The 17,143-nt window shown below is 40.8% G+C and overlaps 2 protein-coding genes across 2 annotated transcripts; both read left to right on the top strand.

Annotated features, from left to right (window-relative positions):
• Positions 1-75: 75 nt before the first annotated feature.
• Positions 76-4,416, top strand: LOC308366095 (hemopexin-like; the record flags this gene model as incomplete). Its single annotated transcript, XM_080839731.1, has 9 exons — positions 76-158; positions 858-952; positions 1,181-1,338; positions 2,511-2,661; positions 2,793-3,005; positions 3,186-3,281; positions 3,389-3,519; positions 3,781-3,928; positions 4,190-4,416. 9 exons carry the CDS (start codon positions 76-78, stop codon positions 4,414-4,416), a joined length of 1,302 nt encoding a protein of 433 aa, XP_080695857.1.
• A 7,327-nt stretch (positions 4,417-11,743) lies between these two features.
• Positions 11,744-14,933, top strand: LOC308365870 (hemopexin-like; the record flags this gene model as incomplete). The annotated part of the gene is made up of 10 exons (XM_080839486.1): positions 11,744-11,802; positions 12,096-12,121; positions 12,427-12,555; positions 12,846-13,003; positions 13,210-13,363; positions 13,473-13,688; positions 13,951-14,046; positions 14,195-14,319; positions 14,464-14,611; positions 14,704-14,933. The coding sequence occupies 10 exons, from the start codon at positions 11,744-11,746 to the stop codon at positions 14,931-14,933; spliced, it is 1,341 nt and encodes a 446-aa protein (XP_080695612.1).
• Positions 14,934-17,143: the final 2,210 nt, after the last annotated feature.

The raw sequence follows: 17,143 nt of genomic DNA, 5'->3' as shown, positions 1-17,143 counted from the left end.
TTGAGTCCACTTGCACGTTGGGCACCTTGTCCAGCTGATCTCTCTCCAGAGGTTGCACCAGAGGTCCTGCTCACCATGAAGCTGCTCTTCCAGACGCTGTGTCTCTGCCTGGCCCTGGGCCTGAGCCTCGGCCAAGGGGTCCCTGATACACCACCCGAGTGAGTGTTCCAGCCAGAGATTCTTACAGCAATCAGTCTCCACTGAGCTTCACCCCTCGACTCTGTAACCTCCTTGTGAAATATGTTTGATTTCTACTTTCCTCTGTGAATTTTGTCTTCTTCCCTCTTATTTCTCTGTCTCCCTTCTCCCTTTTTCTCCTTCTCTCTTTTTCTCTCCGTCTCTTCCCGGCCGTCACTCACTGTTTGCCATGTTCATACTTAGTGCAAGATTATGCAAAACTGTGGACTTTTGTCTGATCTGTTTGCCTGGGAGTTAAGTCAATATCAGTGGTTTAGAAAGGCTATTGATTTGGCCTTTTTGGTATGAGATCCTTGCTTACAAAGCATTACTGTGCACCAATTTGGAATACCAATTTTGCCATGCAATAAGAGAAATGCATCTAGCTGCAGGGAAGCACATTTTAACTGCAGGAGAGCAGCTGTATTATGTTGAAAAGTGTCTGAGTTTGGCTCCCGTCCATGGTTCAGTTCTTAATAAGTGTTAATATTTTTGGGATTTAATTTGCAGTGTTTCATGAGAGATTATGAAACAAAGATGAAAGAAAGAACTAGAATAAGGACAGTGCCACTGATGTCAAAATTAGTTTGACTGGACTGACTCTCTCTCTCTCTCTCTCTCTATCTCTCTCTCTCTCTCTCTCTCTCTCTCTCTCTCTCTCTCTGTCTGTCTCTCTTTAGATCTCTCCACCATGATGCTAAACTGGATCGCTGTGAGGGACTGGAGTTTGATGCCATTGCTCCAGATGAGAGTGGAGTCATGCTCTTCTTCAAGGGTAGGTGAAAGACAGACTTGTGAAGTTGTGTTGATGACAGGCTGTATCAAGTCTGAAAGTAAATCAACACAACATGCTTCCACTGAGAACTATCTTCTCTATCGACTCTCGAAACTGGAGAAAAGAGTGTCATTTTACCTTTTATTTCTGATGTTAAACACCACACTACATCAGAATAATCCTGCCTAGACTGGTGGGCTGCATTTAACCAATCTTACTGGTTGTCAGGTGACCATGTGTGGAAGGGCTTTCATGGGCAACCTGAGTTGATAAACTCCTCGTTTAAGGAGCTGGATGACCATCACCACCTGGGCCACGTTGATGCTGCCTTCCGCATGCACTATCCAGATGACACTGTTCATCACGATCACACGTTCTTCTTTCTGGTAAGGTCCAGCACAGAACTCCACCCTTTCCCTGAGTAGAAGAAGCCATTCTTAGTTGCACAGAGCCATAACTAGGCATACCGCCTAGCGGTGTGGAATACTGTATGACCACAACATAAAGTGAGAGAATGAGAAAGAATTAGGTGAAATAACAAGATACTTTCCGTTCCAAGGAAAGTATGTTATCTCAAATGATTACGTTTTTATGGCAACAATAGAAAGTTTGCTGTATATCTTGTTCTTAGTCAAAAATCAAGGAACTGTAGTTTGTGGATGTTGCGGTTGAACGCTGATTGGGTGTGAAACAGTAGCCTACCTGTGAATATGCCTAAAAACAATACTTAATATTGGGGAAATGACACATATAGGCCTACAAGAAACAACATTGATTACAGAATAACGATATACACTGTATATAATAATAATAACACATTTAAATATAGCTGCAAGCAGCGATCATCAGGGTCCATGAAGAATGTGCGAACTGCCCCAAGGTTGAATGATTTGAATGCTTCAACAGGTGAACGAGGACTATTTTAACGATACCTAAGAATTTAAAGACAAAATTAGATAGATAGATGAAACCATGTCAGAGGAATAGAAGAAAGACGTTGTAGCGCCATCCTGTGGCTGATTTGTTTGAAATTGAGTAAATACCTTCTAAACACCATTATGTACGAGTCTACAAAAGAGTTTGTAAAGTGTGAACCTTTACATAATAAGATATTGACTAGTGACGAGCTAAAACATGTATTTGAACATTATTCACTAGGTGGTGCCACTCCACAAATTAATCCTAATGAACAAGGGTAATACGCCACCTAGAGGCCAGCTTGGCATATACATTTAATTATGTCTGGCAAAACGTTTTTGAGCTATTGCCCAACAAGTGGTTTGACCCTAACCCCACTTCAGAGGGCGCTAGCACCGAGGGAAATGCACACCTAGGGACACAAACCTTCTATGCTGTATCAGCCATGGGGAACAACAACCATATCAAATTGTCAAGGTTTAAGTTTATGGTATTGCCATCCAAAAAAATTGTGAAAAAAGCTAGAAGAAAAAGAAGAAGCTACATACACTATAAGACCGACTTCCTGTATGCAGCGGTGGTCATGATAAACTTTTTTCACACTCATAGACCACTATCACTCTCCCTACTCTGCCTCTAGGACGACAAAGTCTTCAGTTATTACCAGAAGTCCCTGGAAAAGGGCTTTCCCAAAGACATCTCAGAGGTGTTCCCTGGGGTTCCGAGTCATCTGGATGCAGCAGAGTGCCCTAAAGGAGAATGCGTGACTGACTCTGTCCTCTTCTTTAAAGGTGAGATGATGTGAATAGATAACAAAAAACGGAAGCCAATAGCTGCACAGAAAAAAGATGTTATGAACATTAACACTGTTCCATTATCCTCCTTCGTGTGTGTCTATGTATCTTTTGGTCGTGATGTACAGAAAACCAGGTGTTCCACTACGACACCAGGACCAAGACAGTGAAAACCAAGGTGTGGTCCCACCTGCCCAACTGCACCTCCACCCTCCGCTGGCTCGAGCATTACTACTGTTTCAGTGGGCACGAGTTCACCCGCTTCCATCCGGTCACGGGCACGGTGGTGGGCGAGTACCCAAAGGATGCCCGCAAGTACTTCATGCGCTGCCCCAACTTTGGTGTGTGGGATGGAGTACTAAATAAATATATCTTTTAACTTATATCTTTAAAATCACACGCCACAGTGGCATTACTGCACATCACGGTATGACTGTCCTTATGGTGTTCTGTCCCAGTGAAGTTTGTTTTATGTGGTCTGAGTACGGTCCTCATTAATGTTTATTTTATTGATCTGGAAGGCCACGGGAGTGGTGACACGTCGCAAGATCTTTGCAAAAACACCCGAGTGGATGCCATCACCTCAGATGACTTGGGCAAGGCTTATGCATTCAGAGGTGCGTGGGGGTATGCCTCTGTGCAGTAGGCCTGTTCTGTACAGTATACAGAGCAAAGATAGGACAGTATAAAGAGGTAGACAACTCTCCCATTCTCTGCCCTTTAGGTAATCTTTACATGAGGCTGGACACACACCGGGATGGCTGGCATCCTTTCCCCATCAGCAACACTTGGAAGGAAGTGAGTGGGGATGTGGACGCTGTTTTCACCTACACTGGAAAAGTCTACATCATCAAGGTAACAGCTCTCACCCATGTCTCGGGCCGTTTACATTCCCGACAGGACAGCAGCCATGTCCATCTGTCATCGGCAGAGGTCAGAGTTCAGAGGTCAGAGGTGTATATGCAAAAATACACCTCTACCTAATTGTCATTGAAGTAAAGAACTAAGTTATTCTGGTCAAGAGCTTTAAATCCCATGAATCCAGCAATGATGAGCCTATTGAAATGAATGTCACATGAGAGACCAACCTTTGTGTTTTTCGCATTTTCCCAACAGGGAGATCAGGTGTACATTTATAAATCGGGTCCGGGTTATGCACTTATTGAAGGGTACCCCAAAAGCTTGCAAGAGGAGCTGGGGGTCGAGGGACCTGTGGATGCAGCTTTCGTCTGTGGGGAGCATGAGATTGCACACGTTATCAAAGGTTATTTGCACAGTACACATACACACACACACACACACACACACACATACATGGAGACACAAGCTGTTCTCACTTTGATTTGTCACAGTTCTGCACAGGTGTTAAGTCTATCTTTAGGTCATGACAGGTGTTCCCCATGAACTGACTTTTTTTCTCCCTAGTTAAGCACTCTTGAATGACTCATTCAGTCTAAACTAAGTGACATGTTTATTTTCTATCTCTCCCTCTCTCTCTCTCTGTCTCTCTGTCTTTCACATACAGATGATAAGATGTATGATATCGATCTGACAGTGACTCCCAGAGTCATAGATAAAGAGGCACCCCTACCCTTTAAAAAGGTGAATGCTGGCATGTGTGGTACAGATGGGGTAAAGATCTTTGTGGATGAGGACTTCTACCGTTATGATACGCCTCAAGTCCTGGCCTTCAGCAGAATCCGCCCAGAGCCACACAAAATCTCTCGGGAATTTCTGGGCTGTGAACACTAGGGGGAGCAGCAATCACAGACAGTTATATCCAGAGCAAGAGATAGAGAGAGGGAGTAAGAGATAGAGAGAGGGAGTGATATATAGAGAGGGGGAGTGAGAGATAGAGGGGAAGTGGGGAGCATACAAACAGACCAATGGCATTTATTTCAATTAATTTGTAAGGGTGAGAAGAAAAAACGCACTGCAATGTGTCTTCACATTAGTATTGATGATTATGCGACTTTGCTACCTGCTATGTCTCTACATTGTCTTTTCAGGACACTGCAGTCTGCAGTAGTCATTGTTTGAGTCTTAATCCAAACTGTATGAGACTGGTTTCAAACAATATTAAACATGGTTCTCCCACTGGTTTCAATAAAGAGAATTTTAAAAATGAATAAAGCAATAAGGAGTTTTGTACCTGATTGCTTTCCATTGTAAATGAATTAGGGTGAATTACCCCCAATTGGTAGAGGTAGAGGTAATGTTTTATTTTATATTTTAAGTAAATGTTTTTACATTTCAGTATTAGATAGTGTTACTTGAAACACATCACTGACACTTAAAAATGAAAACCTGCATACACAAGGTTAAAACTGCAACGTTAAAGATATGAAACAGTAAATACATAGCCTATACTTTATTTAAATGTGGTCATAAACTATGGTCTCAATGAGCTTTACAGACAATGGATGTACCTGATTAATAGGCTTCTTTTCTACGAATTGAGTTCCACAGCAGCAGTAAATGAAACTGGCACTGATTTGCCTATGTTTTAAAAACAAATTCTATCCAAGCCTTAATTACTTCTGTTTAGCCAGGAATTTCTGCATCTTTCAGCCAGCTGGTAGTATGTCAAGGAAAGTCACAACGTGTCAGAATTGAGTATAGAGACCATATATGAGTAGAAAGGCAGCCGTGTTGGCCATAACTAATTAAAAAATTGTGAAATAGATTGAAAACACGCCATCTTGAGTTTTCTGTTGTTATTGCTCCATTTTAAACCCTCCGTCCTTGCTTACCTCTCCATTAGCCTGCATTTTTTCCAGTGCACACAGCTACTCTGCTGCCCATCCAATGCAGCACGTATTTCAATCAGCCTGTAGAACACATTCTTAAGATTTATGTGTTTGGAATTGGTAGGAAAGCCAGTGAAAGATATAGGCTACGTACAGGTTCGGGTTGGTTCGGGTTGGTTCTGGTATACACAGGTATAGGTTATGAGGTAAATGCTTTGTGTTTTGAGTGTCACTTTTGGATAAGGCAATGTGTTGACTAGGCCACTGCATGTCTTGATATTAGGTACGTAAAAAAAAAATAAACACTTGCGAAGGCACATCAATCTGACTAAAAGTCTTTATAGTGCAAAGCATTCTAAGCAAAGTGGGCATCAGCACCATGGTCTGTGCTGAGTACAGAGGTCATTGATGTTGGCATCACACCCTTTGTGGGCAGAGTCAGCGTGGCCTTGGGGTGTAAAAGGCCAGCTGGTCAGTGACCCAGGGACGTGAGGGGTCTGGTCAGACCATGTTAGGTATTAGCAGGTCTGTCTGGATCCTCTCCACTTTAACCCAGAGGGCTTCAGCAGGGAGAGCTAGAGCTGTCCGAGAGCTAGAACCGTCAGAGAGCTAGCGAACACAATCACCCCAGGACTGCTGCAGGCTCCCCGGTTGAGCTGCTTCAAGACACAACACAACCAGAGCACATCATCTGCTTTTACATCTGCATCAAATTCAGCTAACTATGAAAATGTGAATTGTGGGAATTAATCATGTTTCACTCTGATCTACTGCAAAAAACTTCAAATTAATTTATCCATCTTTTTATCCTATAATTTTTTTTTGCGTTAACTCCATCATAGTAACTTGTCTGATATTTTATACATAACATCTATACCATGTGCCCTTTGGGGGATCTCAATCTCATTGCTACTCATTTGCAAAAACAGAAGTAATGTAAATATTATTACAATTCCATGGTAGTGATCGATGGATGTTTCTTGGATGTGAGCATGTCCTGGGCCATAGATGTCGAATGCCTGTTGGCTTAGCCTCAGATGACTTTGTTGAGATGACTTTCGTGTACAGTCCTATACGGTCTATACGGTCAGTGTTAATTATTAGCATTGATTGCTACAGGTGAATGATACTGTTGTAAGTGAATGGCTAGTGAACATTAAGGAAACAGGGGGAGTCGATTCATGGCTAATTTAGGTTTTATCTGAAGGAATTATTGCATCTGTTTTGGATGCTGAATTTGGATACTGTGAATGATGACCTTCAACCCCAAACTGTAAACATCTACACCCCAGATGTTGTCATATTGAAAAAGCGAGACACATGTATACATGTGCTGACCATGTAAAATAAAGCATTTTACAAAGCTATAAGCCTAATGGTATGAGTTTACGGTTTTGTTAGGATACAGCAAGCATATAGCTTCAGCAAGGACTTTGTAATAAACTTTGATTCTTGCTTTTATGTCTGAAAATCCTGATCCTTAATTCCGGCTCTTTTTTCAGCTGACCCACTGGCTAGTAATCCAAGTGTTAAATGTTCAATCAAATTTAACCAAAAATGTGATCATTAGTGGGTAAGCAGTAGAATTATTTTTGTTTACAACTTGTTTGTATACACATTGTTCTTTCCCTTCTACCCATGGTTAAGGACTAAGTGGAGCTTGTATATTGGGATTTTTTTTAATTTTTGATATATTGTCAATGTTATGTTTGATATACAGTGGTGGCCAAAATTATTAGAACACCTGACAGATCTGGGAATATTGACCTTTTTTTTTACTCCAAAACATGATTTAATTTCATAATGTAAATGAAACATGCAGATGGTTGTTCTGAGCACAACAAATAACAGATGAAGTGAGTCCTAGTGTTTTTAACCACTTTTAACTTTAATATTTGGTACGCCCACCTTTTGCAGCAATTACAGCAGCACATCTCTCTGGCATAGAGTCAATATATTTCTTGAGAACTTCAACACTAATGTTATCCCATGCCTTCTGCAACTCAAGCCAAAGGCTTTCCTTTGAATGTACAATAGATCTGTCCAGTTTATTTTAAACTCGCCCCAAATTTGCTTGATGGGTTTGAGGTCCAGACTTTGAGAGGGCCGGTCCATCATTTTCAATATTCCAGCAGATTCCTTTATGTCACAGGTCGTACCGGCAATAGTTAGAAGAATGTTTAGGGTCATTGCCCTCTTGGAAAATAAATCCAGGCCCATTAACACGACTCGCAGAAGGTACCCTGTGCCTCACCAGAATGTTATGGTATACTTTCTTATTCATGATTCCATCAATTTCGCCAAATTCACCTGTTCCTGAGGATTAAGTACCCCACACCTAATACTACCCCCTCCTTGTCTAACTGTTGGCAAGAGACACTCAATTTTATATCTCTCCCCCTCACTTTGTTGAACATACACTCTTTGCTTGTTGCCAAACTATTCAAACCTGGACTCATCAGTCCACAACACTTATACCAATCTTTCTTTGTCCATTTCTTGTGTTCTTTTGCAAATATCAGGCGTTTCACTCTATTTTTCTCTTTCAGTAATGTTTCTGTGCTGCTATTCTGCCAAAAAGTCCTTTTTCTCACAGCTTCCGACGCACAGTTCTTGAGGACACTATTGAACCATTAGTTATTGTGGTGTTAATCTCGTCACACAGTTCTCGTAAAGTCTTTCTTCGGTCCTTAAGACTGAGAATTCTGAGATGCTTCACTTGTCTGTCTGAAAAGTTAATTTTTTCAGCCTCTCCCCTCTCGGTTCTGGTGGCATGGCGGTCTAAAGTGTACTTTACAGTGCTTGGACTGCATGTCAAGTCCTTGGCTATGCATTGGTAACTACAGCCAGCATCAAAAAGGGCCTTTATTCGAACCTGTTGCTCACAAATTAGCTCATTCTTCACCTTAGCCATGTTCAAAGAGCAACATATGCTTCAAGACTGCCTCTAGAGGCTTTGAATCTATATCAATTGGTGGTGTGGCCTCAGTGACAAAACACTGATGCTACCAATCACTTAATGCGGAAGATAGGCCTTGTACATTCAAAAGAATCACCGAGCTGTGTCCTAAGACTCTTGCATCACCATCAATTTAACCACGATCACACCTGACAATGATTACACAAGTCATTTGGCTTCTTCTGTGAAGGAACATGATTATGTGACATTGACAGTGAAATAGGCCTAGCTTGTTTTTGTACGTAAATTGACCTGAATCTACTTATGATGGCTCTATTCTACGGTTTATAGAGCATAATGATGACTTTGTAGTATTTAATTAGTTTTAAGGGTATTTTAATGGCCAATTCAACAAAAACAACTGACACTTCTTAAATATGCCTAGTGTTCTAACAATTTTGGCCACCACTGTATACGTTAATGCTTTTTTTTAAGGTTGTGTAGCCTTTTTTCACTCTGGCAAAATAATTAGCCACCATAGCTTCAGTGTCAGAGGTAGGGTTGGGTACCGAGAACCGGTACCAATACGGCACCGGTTCCATACAACCGATACCTACCCGGACCGAAATGCAACGCAGATTTCGGTGCTTCCTTTCGGTGCCTGAGCAGATTTTTTTTTTTTTTTTTTTTTTAATTTAAATTTTTATAATTTAACAAAACTAGCGATAGCTAACGAGATGTAACGTTAATGGCGTAGATCTTTCTGGGTACGATCTGTATACTTTTTTGTGTTGCTAACAGATTTCGTGGGGCACATATAAAACTGCTCCATCTCCCAATGTAGACTCTCGCCTGTGTCGCTCACGCTGCATTCCGTATGGGACTAGTGGAAACGAGATTTGTGTTGAGTAGTTGCCATGGTAATGGGTTGACTTGCGAGTGGTTTCGGTTTCAAGATAAGTGTGGTTGTTCTAAGCAGAAGTTGGATACGCTTTATTAAACGGAGAGCTACCGTCTCATCCAAAGATATTCCTTCTCAATGTGAGTTCTTAAGAGAGCACTCGGACGCTACAATAACATTGCAACAGTCTGACAGCGAAGAGCAGGCAGCCTTGCACAGAGCAAGCACAAACAGAGCTAGCCATCAATATAACGGAGAAAATGTCGAAAGGTAAACGATCAAAAGTGTGGCTGTATTTCGCACAAAAAGATTCAAACAACGCGACGTGCAGCATATGCAACAACAAAATTGCGTGTAAAACTCAAGAGGCTCTGAAGCTAAACTTTTAAAGGGGCAGTACACATTCACGAAACCAGTGGGTTTAAATAAATGCAAACTAATTAATATTTTTTTTACTCTGAAGGCAAACATGCTCATATTTCTGCAAAAGTATTACTGAAGTGTGTGTACAGAGTGTGTTATGTATTTATTTATATTTATTTAAGTATACTGTAAACAGTTGTTATAAGTTAATATATTGTTCATAGTTGAAGTTAAAAGGTTTGAAGCCAAGTGTTTTGTATTTATTTTTATTTATAGTATACCTTAAACAGTTAATATATTGTTAAATTTGAAGAAAACTATTTGCCTTGGCAAAAAATAAGCCTAATGTCTTTAATTAAAAAAAAAAAAAAAGTATCGGTTCTGGCACCGTTTAGGCACCGGTATCGTTTTAAAAGTATCGGTTATGTACCGGTATCGGAAAAAACCCAAACGATACCCATCCCTAGTCAGAGGTGTGTTGAGAGCAGAAAGAGAGCATTATTTAAACGTATCATAACACAGATCCTGAGGCCCATGTCTGTTCAGGCGTCAATCTGTCTGCCTTCTGTGTAGAGAGATGAGGCATTGTACACATGGGTGGTTGATTGAATAATGATAGCAAATAACATTGCATAGTTCACTTACTATTTAACATGCAAACTGCTTATCTAACTAATGTGTTTAACTTGCATTTGACCTCTGTAGATGTTGGTGTTTTGGTAAACACTAGCCACGCGCTCAATCCCACTATGCTCTTCTATGCCAGGAGCCACAACCAACTGGTTTGATGCAAACTGTTGTCCTACATTTTCATTTAAGTTCATGAACTTGGCTTACAGTAATTTTTTCCTGCTGCATTTAGAAAGATTTGTCTTTATTTAACGTGTAAATGAGAGAAAGAGAGAGATAGGGAGAGAGAGAGAGGGAGAGAGAGTTTGGTTAATGATCACCAAATTTACCTTGAGACAGACTGACAGAGGTGACCTGGGTTTATTTTTGTGGATACTGTGTGTTGTTTATTTTTGTGGCTACTGTGTGTTATTTTAGAGTGTGGTAGTAAAAACAAGAAAGTATTTCCTAGTCTTCCTAGACTATTCTGGATTTAGGACAGTCTATATATTCATAGTTGTAAACATAATTGTGAACATAATCCCAGGTGCATAGGACCTGTTAGGTAACATCACACAATCCCATTCCTTTGAGTACGAGTGGCAACATGATGACTGGGCATTTTTCTGTTTGCGAATGTGTAATGCAGTTCATGTGTTGATTTGAGTTATTGTTGGAAACTTATTTGACATTTGTCTTATTATAGACTGGATATATCTGTCAGTAGGCCAGTACAGACCTCCCTGACCCATGACAAAAAGGCAATTTGCAGCATTCCAACATTCCTTTAGTATACCCATATCTTAATTACAGTTCTCAGTTCTCATCTACCAGTTGAATTACAGGAACATGACTTCTTCTACCCTGAGGTTAATTCTGAACCCCAGCCCATGCCCATTACATCCTGACTTATTTCTCCTGGTCATAATCCCTATCCTGTAATTGCCATAGAAGGCACTTTCTGAAACCACTCTTTGCTCCATGCTTGACAATTTATCAAGGACATCTGTTCACTCACAGATCATCGTATTGCATTACATTTTCCATTTTAATTTCAATTGTGTTTATTTAAAACACAGGAGCTATCAAAAATGAACATGGTCTCACAGCGATTCACATGACCTGGTGCCTAAACCACAGCCACTGAAGTGTCATAGACACAAACTTCTCTCTCATTTAAAAATATTGTTCTGTCTCTTTCTCTTCACTTCTTGTGGGCCACCTACATTGCTAATAATACCTAGAGTGTCCTGAGGCCTTATGTAACTCTGATTAAGTATTGATTTGTCCTCATCCCTGGGGAGGGAGGGAGGAAGATTTTGGTCTGTTTCTTGGAAACGCATGCCCCTTGGCCATGTTTTGGACGGGGCCTGGGGAGTGGGGGCAGATATGTGTCCACCCCTGCCTACGCTTAGTAAGTTTGTGCCAGGCTCTCTCATCCCCCCCCCCCCCTCCCCCCTCTCCTGATGGGGCTATAAAAGTTCGAGTTCACTTGCACGTTGGGCACCTTGTCCAGCTGATCTCTCTCCAGAGGTTGCACCAGAGGTCCTGCTCACCATGAAGCTGCTCTTCCAGACGCTGTGTCTCTGCCTGGCCCTGGGCCTTGCCACACCCTCGTGAGTAAAATATTTTCAAACCTTTGTGCAATTTCATCTTTTTGCCTTGCCTTGCCTTGCCTTGCCTTGCCTTGCCTTGCCTTGCCTTGCCTTGCCTTGCCTTGCCTTGCCTTGCCTTGCCTTGCATTGCATTGCATTGCAAGATCCTGATCGTTTTCTCGCCAACAGCCAGACTGTCCGATTTGGCATGATCTTTTACTTATCTTCTCCAGCACATTTTTCTTATTATTTTTAAGACAGCCTTTGTGGTTTGAATGTTTTCACTATTGTCCATTTTTTCCCTTTCTCTCCAGACATCATGAGGGGCATTTACAGGGGGGTAAGTGAAAGTTTCAGTTTAAAAGATTTCTGGTTTGGAATGCTCTTTTTATGATTATTCATACATTACAAAGGCCATGAAACATCTGGCTTTGGCCCAAAATATTGTCCTCCATCAACAGCTTTTATATTATGTGCTTTATTTGTTTAATATTTAATTAGAATTGTTTGACATACGCCGTATTTCATCATAAAAGCTCTGCTTCTTTTGAAAATGGTCTTTCTGTAAGGCATCGAGAGAGAATTCTGAGGTTCCACTTATATAACAACAAGGTGACCACACGATTTTACCTTCTTTTAATGCAGATGAGCCAGCAGGTGATGCGCCAAAGCATGACCACTCTCTGCACCACGCTGCTGTGCTTGACCGCTGTGCTGGAATGGAGATGGACGCTGTGGCTGTCACAGAGACAGGAGTGCCATACTTCTTCGAAGGTGAATGAACTTTGATTATGGAAAAGTACTCAATCCCCAAACAATCAGGAACATAAAGTCGTGTGCAAAAAGTTTAAGGCATGTTTGAATCAAAATAGTTTTTTTTATTTATCAATCAACAACATACAAAAATGCCTACAAAAAAATGGCTGACACGCTAATGCAGAAGAAAATAATAACTGTGTAAAGAGAAATGGCTAAAACCTTAACACTGCACTGTAAATGTGGCAAGATACAGATGTTCAGGCCTTAGTCATATCAGGAGGTTATTCATATTATGTTCCTGCTAGGTGATCACCTCTTCAAGGGCTTCCACGGAAAGGCGGAACTCTCCAATCAATCTTTTTCTGAGCTGGATGACCATCACCACCTAGGGCACGTGGACGCTGCTTTCCGCATGCACATCCCCGATGCTCCTGAGCATCACGATCACATGTTCTTCTTCCTGGTACTGTTGTTCATTGGAACCTGCTCATCAGTATCATATCTGATCACATTTTCTTTTTCCTGGAACTGTTGTTCATTGGAACATAGTCATCAGTATCATATCTGATCTGAGGGTTTGAGTATAGCTTATAAAAGGCAATCAAATATTTCTGGTGTGTCTATAATGCCCTAAATACTCCACTTACTCGTTTAACCCGCTGTTTAAAGGACACCAAAGTGTTCAGCTACTTCAACCATTCCCTGGAGCCAGGCTATCCTAAGGACATCAAGGAAGTCTTCCCTGGGGTTCCCGACCATCTAGATGCTGCTGTGGAGTGTCCAGAGGAGGACTGCAAGTCCAACCTGGTTCTCTTCTTCAAAGGTAAATGGGATAAAGTCAATCACTCAAAACAGAGTATACCAAGCAGTCAAAAATAATTTCTTTGTAACTTTTTGAAGCTTCTGCATTTGTGATCTTATTTTTCCTCCAGGTGATGATATCTACCACTACGATGTCAAAACCCAGAAGATGGTAGAGAAGGAGGAGTTCAAGAGTATGCCTAACTGCACTTCAGCCTTCCGCTGGCTTGGCCACTATTACTGTTTCCATGGTCACCAGTTCTCCAAGTTTGACCCAATGACAGGAGAGGTACATGGCAGATACCCCAAGGATGCCCGTGAATACTTCATGAGGTGCCCAAAGTTTGGTGAGTGAAAAGATTTGACCAATCTTTATTTTGGAGAATAAAGAAATTACGATTTTGGGGTTTCAATGTTTGCACATGAATTTCATGGAGCTTAACAAATTATACTGTTGAGAAGTAAATAAATTACAGAATGTGAGACAACAGGTCTTACAGAAAGTATTCATGCAATAGAGTCATGTGACGAGCAAATAGTGGGTCCAAGGTGACATTAGCATTTAGGCAACATGTCAGTGCTCCTTCTAACTTTCTGTCTCCTCCTCAGGTGATGCCAGTAGCCACGTGGAGAGAGAACAGTGCAGCCATGTGCACCTTGATGCAGTCACATCTGATGATGCTGGAAGTGTTTATGCATTCAGGGGTAAGTATGATAAGTATGTGTGCTTGATCCAGCTGTGCACCAAATGTAATCTCGACTTGGGGTGTGACCTTTTAATTTTTTTGTCTGCCCAATACCCTCTAGTCCAACACACGACTCTCTTTTTTTAAAAAATTTTCCTCCCTCTAAGCCCACCACTTCCTGCGTATGGACGGAGAGAAAATGCACTCAGACACCATTGAGAGTGCCTTCAAGGAACTGCACAGTGAGGTGGATGCTGTCTTCTCCTATGAAGGCCACATGCACATGATCAAGGTGCCACTACTTCTTCACACTACCCTTCAGTATTTTGACCGATTGACAGTAGAATAACATTTAAAAAAAAAAAAACGAAAAGTATAAGGCATAAAACAAGGACAACAGCCAGATTTTGACATGTATGAATATCATTTTTTGCAGGACAGTGAAGTGTATGTCTACAAGGTTGGGGAGCCACACACACACCTGGAAGGCTACCCAAAACCTCTGAAAGAGGAGCTTGGAATTGATGGACCTGTGGACGCAGCATTTGTTTGCCAAGATCACCATATTGCTCATGTTATTAAAGGTACCTCTTATACCTCATGACTGAGACTTTTCTCTTATGGCGGATGTTGCAATGACAGATGTTTTCAACTCTTTTCAATTGTGTACATCCAGATCAAACCCTCTATGAAGTCGACCTAAAGGCAACACCTCGAGTGCCTACTAAGGAAGGCCTCTTCACCCTCTTCAAGTATGTGGATGCTGCCATGTGCGGTCCTGATGGAGTCAAGATTGTTGTTGGCAACCATTTTTACCACTTTGAGAGCCTCATGCTCATGAAAGCTGCCAAATCCATCCCTGAAGCCAAGAGGGTGTCCACGGAGCTCTTTGGCTGCGACCACTAGAGGGAGCCCAAGAGTTATCTGGAGTGGGCTGAGGCTGAGCTGTGGAGCTAGAGACAAAACATGTGGCACATGTGAAACTAACTCCATCCACTGCCTCCCAGACCAAATGCATGACCCCAGTCAGTCTAACATAGTGGCATTTCCTGTTTCCTCTTAATGCCCTCTTTAACTTTATGTGTATACTTCTACCTCCGATTATACTACTCTGGCCCTACCTTCCCACCAACACACATGCTTACACAACCACAGAGATAGTATTAGATGTTTTCCGTGTCATTGTGGTTTGTGCTCACTGAGTTTTGAACATTCCAACAATTATTGATTTTGTTAACTGGTTGAAAATAAAATAAACTATCAATGCCTTTAAACCTGAATGACCCAATTTAATTTGCCTTGCCACAAACTGTTTTCATTGAGTAGAACAATCAGATTTCACACTAACTTACAAGGAAGTCTGTCAGCTTGTCCAGTTGTTGACATCTACCAAATTAGGTATGTAACATTTACCAACCAAATAACCTTACCCTAATCCTCACTATAGTTTAAACCAATGTATTTCTCACAGATTTCTCTGTCAAACTGGTATCCTCTTGGTTTTGTAAACCTGCTGAGGGAAGTGCAGAATAATGACTTGCTATGCACAATGTCTCTGGATGTAACTCATTGTTTTTTTAATTTTATTTTTAGAAAATCAACGTGTCTTTTTTAAAAGAGAGGGTCAATTCTCCCCAAATGTAAAAACAACGCAGGCTAGGTACCAAAGATCAGTTGCTTAACCTTAGAGTTCAATAATTAGAGATTAAGAGATTCAAAATGATAAAAATATATAATAAAAACAGATAAGACGTGTAAAAGCAAACAGATATAAAAATAAACAGATACATAAGAATACAATAACAGAATAAAACCAAAAGAATAAAACACAATACAGTAAAAGAACAAACAAATTAGAGTTAAAAGTGAACTTGACTAAACTCTAGTTTCAGGAAGGCTGGTGTCTGACTGAAAGACATTTTATACAAAACCAAAGCTGACATTTCTTGCACTTCTTGCCCATGAATACAGTCTTTTTGTTTGTTTGTTTATGTATGACCTGTAAACATGAAGGTGCATGAGACTTTTTTTTTATCACGTGTACATTTGTACTACTAAAGTAGTTTAATTTTTTTTTCTAAGCAGCTTTAGTTAAGGGTAACTTTGCTGTAGTTCAACTTTTTCAGTGTAGAATTCCTTGCTTGTAAAGCTATGCTTTTATGGTAACTTCCCTAGTAACACTGTACTGCCTATGATGACCAATAATTATGTCCAATATCTGTTTTGCACTAATATCACTAGGGGGCGCAAGTGCTCCAGCCTTGAGAAATTCGTTGTGTCCGCAGCATGCAGGAGATGAGTTTCGTTTTCTGTAATATGAAATTCCGTGTACATTGCCAATTTGATCAAATTATTAAAGAATTTTAAGATATTTTGTTCTAAGCAGCTTGAGTTAAGGGTAGCTTTGCTTAAGTTCAACTTCTTCCAGTGTGAAGCAGTTGGTCGCTTGCAAAGCTATGATTTCGTAGTTACTTCCCCAACACTGCCTAAGATGACTTACTATGCAAAACATCTGTTTTGCACTACTTCTCCACTAGTAGGCGCAAGTGCTCCACCCTTGAGAAAACCGTTGTATCCGCAACATGCAGGTGATAAGTTTCGTTTTCTGTAATATGAATCTAGTCACACCTTTCAGTGCAGGACTGCAGTGTGGACAGAAAGAGTGAGTTGGGAGGTTAAGTTTGTATCTTTTCAATGTTTTAGATTTTGGATTGATTTAGTTTTGGTTATTTTATGTTTGTAAATGATGGCACATAACATTTCCTTATAACATATTTTCTTCTTGCATTCTAATATGGTGTTGAAGCCAACTGGAATGTAACCATAACATATGGGTAAGACAACAGTGATGAGTGATTTAGTGTTTTCAGTTTCACAGACAATACTTCATCCAGGGATACTATCTTGAAGGACTTTGAAGAAAACTGTGATAATCAGTAAAAACTAAGATGCCAAAGAAGCCTACAATGCTTGAAGAGATCAGCCATCTTTCCCAGCATTATGAAGAAAAAGTGCGCCCCTGCATTGACTTGGTGGTTATTCTTTTGTTATTAGTACAGGAGCATTTGCGTGATGAGGTGGAGGAATACACTAGAATTCACAGAGGCAAAGAGCTA

Source organism: Sprattus sprattus (assembly GCF_963457725.1).
Source record: "Sprattus sprattus genome assembly, chromosome: 5".
Taxonomy (NCBI): Eukaryota; Metazoa; Chordata; class Actinopteri; order Clupeiformes; family Clupeidae; genus Sprattus; species Sprattus sprattus.
The sequence above is the reverse complement of the archived record's forward strand: the minus strand, read 5'-3'. Positions and strand labels throughout refer to the sequence as shown.